This window comes from Vigna unguiculata, chromosome 1, assembly GCF_004118075.2.
Source record: "Vigna unguiculata cultivar IT97K-499-35 chromosome 1, ASM411807v1, whole genome shotgun sequence".
Taxonomy (NCBI): Eukaryota; Viridiplantae; Streptophyta; class Magnoliopsida; order Fabales; family Fabaceae; genus Vigna; species Vigna unguiculata.
In genome coordinates, this window is record NC_040279.1 from 13,019,397 (window position 1) to 13,030,652 (window position 11,256).

The window sequence follows — 11,256 nt, forward strand, 5'->3', positions numbered from 1 at the left end:
TTAGTTTGGTTTTCAAGTTTTTCGTTGTCTTAATTTGGTCCCCATTTTCTTAAAAATGATTCAATTTGGTCTTTGCCATTAATTTTGACCACACGATGTTAAAGTCAACGTCACGTGTCAATTTCTGGTTTTTTTGAATTTTTTTTTGAATTTTTCTAATTTTTTACACGTGTTACTTCACAATTGTGCCACATGTTAAAATGACTCAATTTGGTCCCTACATTTGTTTTTAGTTTCAATTTAGTCCCAATTTTTGTAAAAATGAAGCAATATTGTCCCTCATTAAATTGACACACAATTTAATTTATTTATAAATCTTATGATGATATTCTTAATAAAATTGACATTTTTATTAAATATTTGTGGAAATATTTTTAAACATTTTTTTTAGTTTTATTATTAAACAAAGTTAAACCCCAAACTTAATTTCAAAAATTAACAATTTTGTCATCATATATAAAAACATCAAGTGTAACATATTATACAAATTAGTGAAGATTAAAAATCAAATAACTTGTCATACATAAGTTTAGGAACTAAATTTCAAGTTCAAAACAAAACCAAAGTCTAATGTTTTGTATAGAATTTGAAGTTAATTTAAAATATTTATAGGAATATTTAATAAAAATGTTAATTTCAGTAAGAATATCAACATAAATTTGTAACAAGTAAATTGAGTGTCAATTTAAGGAGGGATAATATTGCTTGATTTTTACAAAAATTGAGACTAAATTGAAACACTAAAAACAAATATAGGGACCAAATTGAGTCATTTTGACACGTGACATAATTGTGAAGTAACACCTGTAAAAAATTAAAAAATTTCAAAAAAACTTCAAAAACCAGAAATTAACACGTGACATTGACTTTAACACTATCTAGTCAAACTAACAATGACTAAATTAAATCATTTAAAAAAAATAAAAACTAAATTGAAACAACCAAAAAATTTGAGAACCAAATTATATTACTTAGACAAATAAAGAGACCATAGAGTAATTTAAGCTATACTTTTAGTTGATAGAGCCTAATGAGAAGATTATTTGCGAATTGTTTTATTTTGTTTTATTTTTCCGTATCTTTCCCTCTCCTTAGTTGTAGACTCTCCCGCACGTGATCACTCGCACCTTTTTAGGAAAGGGCGTGATACAGTAACGTTGAAAGAGTTGTTGGCAGCGTTCCATAAGAAGCTCCGCTAGGTGGTGCGAATAAAATAAAAAGAAAACGAGGAAAACAGTGCCACATTCGCATTCTTCGTCATTCTTATTGTCCTTTGCTTGGTGCAGAAATCACTCTTCCATTTTCTAGGGTTTGGTTTTTGCTCTCTTCGCCTTCTTCAATGGCCGCTTCGCATTTGCTCAGATCCGCGTTTCTCGCACCTTCATCCTGCGATCGTTCCAAGGTCTCTTCCCACGTCGCCGATTCTCTCTCTGTTTTTCGATTTTCGCTTTCATTGTTCACTTTTTCCTGCATTTGTTTGTAAAGTGTAACACAATACTGTAACTGAACCGAACCGAATGGACTGTGATGTGATGCTTTTTGGTTGATGCGGTGTTGTTTGTTTGGTTGGTCTACAGATTATGGTCTTGGTTTTGTAATCAGTTGAGCTTTATTTGGTTGTTCAGAGAATCAACATTTTTATTTTATTTTTTATTGATTGGTTAAAGTTTTTAAGTTTTTTTCATGTTCGTTTTTTTTTCTTGCGTTTACGTGAAAAATCAAGTGGAAAATTTAAAGTGTTTGAGGTTTTTTAAGATCGGCTTTTGACATTTCAGCTGTAACGTCTAAGTTTTTTTGGTTGTCGTGATGGCAAACTGCGGAAATTTTTTATAATATTAATGTTTACAATGATGCTGCAATTTAATATGCCTCGGGCTTTCGATTTTTTATTTGTTTATTTATTTCTTTGTATTTATTGTAGTTATGTTTATTTAGCTTTGAAAGTTTGGTTTTGGTTGGAACCTGTTTTCCATTTCCTGCTCAGGAAACGAGGTACGTGTGAATATGCTGTAGCGTTTTCATAAGAAAATAATCTGTGAGGAACTTTAAGGAAAATTTTCCGATTGACAATCTTTGATGGTTGAGAAAAGTTTCTTTCTCATGGTTTACATGCTTAATTTTCTTACGTTTGATTGTTATTGTATTGATGTTTTTTTGTTTGGATGTACCATTTTACTAATATATCTGTATATATGTTGTACGATTCAGGTATTTAGCAACGCCTCGAGTTGTAATGTAAAATCTACGGGATTACAGAGTAGCATGTTTGGTAATTCGATTCAATGTGACTCATTCGTCTTACAGTTGAGTTGCTCAAACCTTTTTACCTTGAGCTCCTAAATTCTTTCATATTTCGGTTCCTTCAATAGTTGGTGGTTTTATTATTTGTTGTTCTGATTTATTGGTGTTTGCACAGAAACTACAATGCTCGGGGGATCCAGCCTATTAAATCCACAGCTACAGAAATCCCTCTCCCCACCCAGCGTACGAATAATACCACCATTGTATTCTATATTAGTGCGATTTGCATGCAATTTCTTGATTTTTACTTGTGGTTGGTTTGGCTTGTTTAGAATCAAGGAGCACTGGGAAGACTAGAGTTGGAATAAATGGTAACTTTCTTGTTACGAGATTTCCATTTGCTGTCTCTTGTATCTACTTGCCGCATTTAATTTTATTATGTACTTTCAATTTTTCATTGAATACAAAATTCATCATAGATGATGAATTATTTTAAGATTTGCCTTACTACCTTCTTTTCGTTTTATCATGGTTTTATTTAGAATAGCTCATAAGAATTGTTCTACATTTTCATACAGAGTAACTGAGTGTGACGTATGCAGATGCTTTCATAAAAGACATTCCTTCAACTGTCTAATTGCTTTAGATGAAATAGGCAATGTTTGATGAAGATAATCAAATTTGGCATAATATTTACTGGATTCTGTATGCTTTAACCCGAATGATTTCAAATTGCATTTTTTGTGAATCCTCATTTTATTGGTGGATCTGTGCATAATGTTGAGGCATATTTCTCAACTATTAAGTTACCAAGTTATGAATGAAAAAAAAAAATATAAGACTATTGGTTTTTCTATATTTTTTAGTTTTGGTCTTTTAGGAACATGCATATCAGTTGCTGGAGCCTGAAAGAACTGTTGTTAAAATGTGTTATCTAAAATGTAGTTATGTAGAAGATGAAAGCTTTGTTTTATTATGTATAACACATGGAGTTTTTCTTTTTGTTTTTAGATTACATACGTGTACTTATGCTGAAATGTGCAGGTTTTGGTAGAATTGGAAGGTTGGTGCTACGTGTAGCTACTTCACGAGATGATATTGATGTTGTTGCAATTAATGATCCATTTGTTGATGCAAAATATATGGTATGTACTGTTATACTGGTTATAGACCTAGAGACTATATTTGATATGTATTTTCTTTTGTATGCTTTTATTTATTTATGTATATGGTGATACATACATCTATCTGAAAGCTCTTTTGTTTTTGTCGTGTAGCCAGTACGTTTAAGAATTAGATTTATATTATAGCGTGTTTGGTGAAGATTAGAATTAAGAGATACTACTCCCACGAGAAGCTTATAGAGACAAACGATTACTTTTCTTTAAAATAATCTGAACCAAACTTGTCAGTATAATGCTCTGATCTTGGATGCTCTATTTTACCCATATTTAGTGATATAATTTGTTTTTTATCTGTTATATTGATTCAATTGGGATGTTCTTCAACTATGATCCATGTTGTTTGCTTGCCTTTTGTTATTTTACATATGTTGATATTTATTTAGATTATTTTATTATTTTATCATGAAGCCTTGTCTAATCTTAAGAGAATCCAATCTGTGATCTGTTTGAAAACATATCTCAGAAAAAAAAAATGAAAAAATAAAAACTCAGTCTCTATCATAGTATTTCCTCATTTACTTTTGTTCTAAACGAATCATTCCAAATGGAACCGGAAATTAAGGAAGCTTTCTTGTTTTGGTCCGAAATAAGAGGACTTTATCTGTATGTTCAACCCCCAATTTCTTGCAATAATGTATCAAAACTCCTTTAAATATAAGGAAGCATAGAGATTGTGTTAAACATTACAAAATCTTGTGAGAAGTAGGAAATGACAGTTGTTGGCAACAAAATATTTGCGCCAGCACTTTTCTGGATTAACGGTAGTAATTATACTGTAGTAGATACTCATGCTTAGTACATACAATGACAATAGATGGTCTACAATTGAGAAATTGGTGAGTGTATTGTTGCACGCCTGTATTCCACTTTTTTCAATAAATTCATCTTTTGTTTTATTTATTTGTTTTTGCGTGTAATTTTTTTCAATTAATGTACTGTTGCATTTGACTTTTTTTGTGGATTTATTGTTGATGCTTGGTTTATGATTTGTGTTTGGTTTAATCTCTTTTTTATTATTTCATCCTCACATTTTTTCTTTATCATTGGATCTTTTTCTTGTAGGCTTACATGTTTAAATATGATTCTACTCATGGTCCATTCAAGGGGACCATTAAAATTTTGGATGACTCTACTTTGGAAATTAATGGAAAGCAGGTTAAAGTTGTGAGCAAAAGGTATCATGAGTTGATATCTGATAATTAAAGTGAATGTTATAAACGCGTTAATGGTTTGCACAATTTTTTTTTCTGTATTTCAGAGATCCTGCAGAGATCCAATGGAGTGATTTTGGTGCTGATTATGTCATAGAGTCATCTGGAGTTTTCACAACTGTGGAAAAAGCTTCATCACATTTGAAGGTACTCAAGTACTTGTGTATTAAGTCTTCTGTTTCTTTCATTCTTTTCTTTGTCTTACCCTCCAGCATCAAATGAGCTTTATCTTTTTACTCTGTAGGCTGGTGCCAAGAAAGTAATAATATCAGCTCCATCTGCTGATGCTCCAATGTTTGTGGTAGGAGTGAATGAGAAGACATACCAACCAGAAATGGACATTGTTTCTAATGCAAGTTGTACAACAAATTGTCTTGCTCCTCTTGCCAAGGTGTGATTGCTCATGCATTGCCAAACTTTATTGAACTGAAGTATTCTTTGTAATGAGAATGTTTTTGTATGTAGTTTGGCAATGTTAAACTTAAGGTTTAATGGAAGCTCTCCTCTTCCTTAAAAGATACCTAAGTTATTCTGTGACATATCCTTTTGGGTGTGGGTGTGTGTGGATATTTTCTGCTGAAATAGATCCAGTCTTTTAGCCATGTACTTTTATATGTTCAACTTATACTGTCCTGTTGGCTTTAATTATATATTTTCTACTGAAATAGATCCAGTCTTCTACAATTTCTTTGAACTTGATGGAGTTGATACATATATATTGGAATCTATATAGTGGTTCATCGGGGGCTGAAATTAACTTTTTAGGTTGTGTCCCAAGACATGCAGTATTCTTCAACTAATGCTGCAATGTTCCCCCTTTAATTAAATATCTTTAATTGAAGTTATTGTTGATCTATCTGAATCTAGTAGTTATTGTTGATCTATCTGAATCTATAAGTTATTCAACTAGTTGATAGAAACATGGTATCTTGTTAGATATAATGTGGTGTACAACTTTCCTCTATAATTATTATTTAAAAAATATATCTATTTTCCAACAACAATAATGGCCAATGACCATGATAGTTCAAAACCATCCCATAGAAATGATCCTGGTTGGAAACATTGTCACTTGATGGATGAGTCAAACTTCAGTACAAATTTTTGTAATTATTGTGGGAGTGTTATGAAAGGAGGAATTACTAGAGAAAAATAACATCTAATGGCAAAGAAGGTCATCGTTGCTACTGCTTGCCCCAAGACTCCAAAAAATGAGAGAAGAACTTTAGAAATTATATAGAGAAAAAATAGTCAGGTTCTTCGTCAGTCCTAGTATCATCAAGGTAGTCAAAATCAATATCTTACTCAAGACCGGAAAGGGAAATATAAATCATAAATCAGAAGATGCGACTCAAAATTGGTAAGATCCTACAAACTTTATGAAATTTGTATTCACACAAAATCATTATATGACACCCAAAATTCACAACTGAACTTCATAATATATGAAATAAAATAGTACATCATTAAATAGCTTAAAAAAGAGTGAAAATTTTGTATTGTGGATATGGAAGAGCGGCTGTTTGAATACACATCAAATGAAGGGAGAGCGACACTTATTTTCATCCATGGAGTAGGTATGGGTGGGTTTCACTTGTGTGGGAAGAAAGGGAGTTACGTTGTGGCAGTTTTTCTCAATTATAGAAGAGAGGGAGTAACTCTTTTGTTTTATCAGTGGTGGCAGTTTTAACTGTTTAGAGACATTTTTTTTTTTACTTTTTGGGTGCAGTAACAATTTTAATAATTGGGCTTAAACTAAATGGACTAAACTTTTTAGGTTAGAAAACAATTCCAACCCATTACAAAAACCCTAGAGTTGTCATCCACCACCCATCAACGAAGAGACTCATAGAGAGGCCAACGTTGAGGTACGTGGATGTCGCGAGAGTCACCGCTGAGTTGCCCATGATAGAGTTGTTTTCGAGAGAGGCGCTGTTGCCGGGAGGTCTGTCCACTTATTCTTCCTCACCATGTGGAGGGATTGCATCACGAGGTTGCAAGAGAAGCATCACCGTGAGCTCTGTCGGCCTCTCCCTTGTTGCTAGGAGGGGCTGTATCGCGAGAATTGCCACTTCCACACAAAATGCAATTTACAACGACAATCCAACTCAATCTTTGAAGATTGCGGTTTTAAGTGAATCAAGATTAGAGAGGAAAAAGATCGTAGCCTTGTATGATCATACATTTTGGATTGTGATTTTGACTACCATGCTAGATATAGTTCATCTAATGATATAATGAGAGTGAACATGAAGTTGAAATTTTCACTGCATGTAATGATAAAGGGAGAAATAGTGGTGGAAAAAAGGACCAATGTGTTTGTTTTGTAGGAATCCAATTGTTGTAATAGAGGAGAAAAAAAGAAAAACTTGAGGTAATCAATTCATCAATATATTGCTTGATTTTGGTACTAACCAGGCTTGTCATTTAAACCTTGTGAGATTAAAAAGTTTTCAAGATATGATTGATGCTATAGGTGCTAATGGACCTAATATACCTACTTCTACTTATGAAATTCAAGTTTTAGTTTTCAACAAGGAGGTTAACTACATTGAAAAGTTGTTGAAAGGTCATTCAAATGAATGAACCAAGAACAAGCTCTCTGAAGAAGATAAGGGGAGGAAAGCTACAAAAATTGTTCTTATACCTTTATTTTGGAATCATGTTGTATTTACTCTCAAAGTTGTGGCTCCTCTTGTTCATGTACTTCATTTGTTGTATGGGGAAAGAAAAGCAGCTATGAGCTATATATACGAAGCAATGGAGAAGGCCAAGGAAACAATAAAGAAGTCACTCAGTAACAATTAAAGTAAATGGAAGGATGTATTCTTGCATGCAAATAGTCACTTTCGGAACCTAGAGTTCTATTATTCCAAGCCAGAAATCGAATATGATTTGGAAATTACAAATGGATTGTATTCTTGCATCAAGAGGTTGGTGCCAAGTAAAGATGTGCAACAAAAAAATTTAACTAAGTTGCCTCTTCATAAGAGTGGAAGTGGACTCTTCGGTGATGACTTCGCCAAAGAATTTCGAAATTGTGTCAAGATATAATGGTTACATTATAAGTGATTTTCTTTGCTTTTGTAGCTTAATGGTGAAAGAATTATAGGCACACAACTCCCAACTTACAAAAGCTAACAATCAAGATTTTAAGTTTGACATGTAGTTCATTGGGATGTGAGCGCAACTAGAGTGTAATTGAGCAAGTAATAATTATTGTTCATGATATGACACAATTCATTATTATTTTTTTGTAGAGTGTACAAAGAAATTAATTTATATTTAACTTATTTATTCATAACGTAGATTCATTTGAAAAAGAAAGATATAATATGAGGAATGAAAAAGGCCCTAATCTATTCTATTGAATAAAATTGATGAGTGTAATGACTGGTTAGTGTGGGACACATGGATGATGATAATGAAGAAGGGGGAAATGAGTTGGTTTTTATGATGATCCCACTCGTAATTGAGCAACAATTTTATGAAGCTTCAGGTGTTGAAGAACTAATAGTGTATACAAAGAGACAAGCAACCAATAAAAGTAAGCAACCATGAAGTGGTGGTATTATTATTGGATCTCCCCGTGCTTTTCTGAAAGGTTTAGGTGCTACTTCAACCCTAACAAAGAGGGATGAAGGGAAGATTGAGATTGGGGCTGAGAATGAATTGCATGATATCCTTGATATTGAGTTTGAAAAGTTACTTAACTTTGACAAGAGTTTCTTAGAGGGGAAAAGAGGATGGATATGCCCTATTAGATAATATTGAAGAGAATTATGTTGGGATTGAAGAAGAGTGAGATAATTAGAAATTTAAGACATTTATTTTGTGTTTTGTTGTTTGTGTAAGTTTTGAACATGAAATTTGTAGTGCTTTGATTTCACGTTATTGTTATTTGAATTTTTAGACAATATTATTATTAGTTATGATTGTTCTTTATTTTTTCATTACTATTTATATTTCAGTATTTGTTATTTTAAAATTGTCTATATGTTTATATTATATTTCTTTTGATTGCAATCCTTTTCCCATAACCGATATGGCTTCCGTTATAATATGATAAAGGATTTTTGGAGTCTGATATTTTCTGTTATCTGATATCTGTAACATTGATATCAGGGCAGTGTTAGAAACAATTTAGTCAATATAAAAACAATTTCTGTTATCCTTCATCTGTCCCATTGGTAACTTGCATATAAGTATGTAACTTAAATTATTCATCAGGTGGTTCATGAAGAGTTTGGAATAGTTGAAGGTTTAATGACAACTGTACATGCAACCACAGGTATCTTTGCAAACTTGCTAATTGCAGCCTGTAGTTTCCTTTTCTTGTGGTCAATTCGTTTCTTTATATGTTCACAAGTAGCATCGTTAACATCCAATTCTTTCTTACCCAGCAACACAGAAGACTGTAGATGGCCCTTCTATGAAGGATTGGCGAGGGGGAAGAGGGGCAAGCCAAAATATAATTCCAAGTTCAACTGGTGCTGCGAAGGTAAGAGATGGATGGACGCTAATTTTAAGTTTACTATTTCGGTATAGGTATGTAAATATGGGTTTGTTTTATGAAATCACAGGCTGTTGGGAAAGTGCTTCCTGAGTTAAATGGAAAACTCACTGGGATGGCATTCCGTGTTCCGACTCCCAATGTTTCTGTGGTGGACTTGACTTGCCGGCTTAAAAAGAATGCTTCGTATGAAGATGTTAAATCAGCAATAAAGTATGTCTCTTGCTTTTTTTTCTCCAGCTTTTATGCCATTTACTGTTTTGTACAAACCTTTGGTTGATTTTTATAACTTACCTACTTAAAAATATGAAGGTATGCCTCCGAGGGACCACTGAAAGGAATCCTTGGGTACACAGAAGAGGATGTTGTCTCTAATGACTTCGTTGGTGATTCAAGGTGCATTGTGTTATGCTGTTATCTTCAAAGCAGAACGTTATTTTTTAACTTTTCTGGTTGGAAAGTGAGACCATAGAAGATGAGATCCCTGTTTGGTTTTGGGCAATTATAGATTTTGCACAAAAGAAAAATTGAACCTTCAATCCTTCATTTCTTTCTCTGCTTCTCTTGGATATATATTTGTTATTAAAAAGGCTTATGCAATTCAAAATTAATTCCCTTGCTCAGGTCAAGTATCTTTGATGCTAAGGCTGGCATTGCACTTAGTTCTTCCTTTGTTAAGCTGGTTTCATGGTATGACAACGAATGGGGTTACAGGTATGCTTGCATTTTGGATATGTAGACTGAATAGCATTGATTCATTGGTTGATTTTTAGAAGTATAGTTTATGCGTACCTTGAATTGATGTTTTTGGAATGGTTTTTGTGCAGCAACCGCGTGTTGGACCTTATAGAGCACATGGCGTTGGTGGGAGCTCAAAATTGAACACCATCATGTTCAATTAGGTTATTATTGGTAGTGACTTAGGTTCAGATTTTGGTTTTGATCTGATTTTCATAATGAGGCTAAATTATCACATCGTGTACACCGAAAATAAAATAAAGAGGACATTGTCCTGGGTCATGTTTTGGGATTACTACCAGCATGAATTTTTAACAATGTGCCTTTAAAAATGATTTGACATTTTAAAGGTGAAGAATGATTTATATTCGCTTGTTCGGTAGGGCACGTTTTGGATTAATACCAGCATGAATTTTTAACAATCTGCCTTTGAAAATGATTTGACATTTTAAAGGTGAAGAATGATTTATATTGGCCTGTTCGGACAAGTGCAACACCAACTTTGTAAGTTGTTCAAATTCTTGTTGATTTAGGTTAAATCGGTAATGAGTTTAAATGACCGTAGACAGCATGTACACTGGAAGTACAATAAATGGAAATGTTTTGGAATTACGAGCAACGAATTTTACGAACTGGCTTTCCAAATTTGTCATTTTAAAGTGGATGGTGAATTATATTGGCGTGTCCGAGAATAATCTGGTTCCATTTCATTAGATAATACAGTGAATATGTTGATGTTCAATCAATTATTTTCATGGTACGATGATAACAAATACATTTAAATAAATGTAAGATATTGACATTGATGACGTAAATAGTGATGAAGATACTGTGACGATGGTTGCTGAGATATGCAATATCCTATTTTTACGGAATTCATCTCAACAGTTTTAAGAATTTGACTTTTAGGTCAATGGTTTAACTATTGGTTAGAGAATTAAGCAAACTAAGATCTATGATTAAATTGATAAACAATTGAATTTTAATTTTTTATTCCAACATAAGTCACTTGATTAAGAATTTAGGCTTACTTAAAGTAGACTTAAAATTAGGTGTTTTATTATTTTCTAAGTTCGATGACATGACAAAATAATTATCGAAAGATCCTACTATCTTACATTGATTACCCCAATTATTTTTGAAAAGAGTTCTTCCCTCATTCTTTCCTCGCATGGTCCACACTCCGTACAAAGTTTTTCTCCTCCCTCTCCCTACACTGTGAGACTACCTAGAACCCCTGGTTCTCATAATTGAAGACCAACATGTAACTCTCCATTTAATTAATGATGCTAATTAAAAGAAATGTCATACAAAATAATATAATATCGTGGTCCTGGAGTATAACTACTACTCTAATATCCCAAAAATA

General features: G+C 32.8%; 1 protein-coding gene across 1 annotated transcript; it reads left to right on the top strand.

Annotated features, from left to right (window-relative positions):
• Positions 1-1,099: 1,099 nt before the first annotated feature.
• LOC114192314 (glyceraldehyde-3-phosphate dehydrogenase GAPCP1, chloroplastic-like) lies at positions 1,100-10,309 on the top strand. The gene is made up of 14 exons (XM_028082006.1): positions 1,100-1,402; positions 2,209-2,303; positions 2,417-2,484; positions 2,574-2,612; positions 3,286-3,386; positions 4,488-4,600; positions 4,684-4,783; positions 4,881-5,027; positions 8,867-8,927; positions 9,040-9,137; positions 9,220-9,362; positions 9,462-9,545; positions 9,774-9,863; positions 9,977-10,309. Exons 1-14 carry the CDS (start codon positions 1,340-1,342, stop codon positions 10,029-10,031), a joined length of 1,257 nt encoding a protein of 418 aa, XP_027937807.1. The 5' UTR covers positions 1,100-1,339; the 3' UTR covers positions 10,032-10,309.
• Positions 10,310-11,256: the final 947 nt, after the last annotated feature.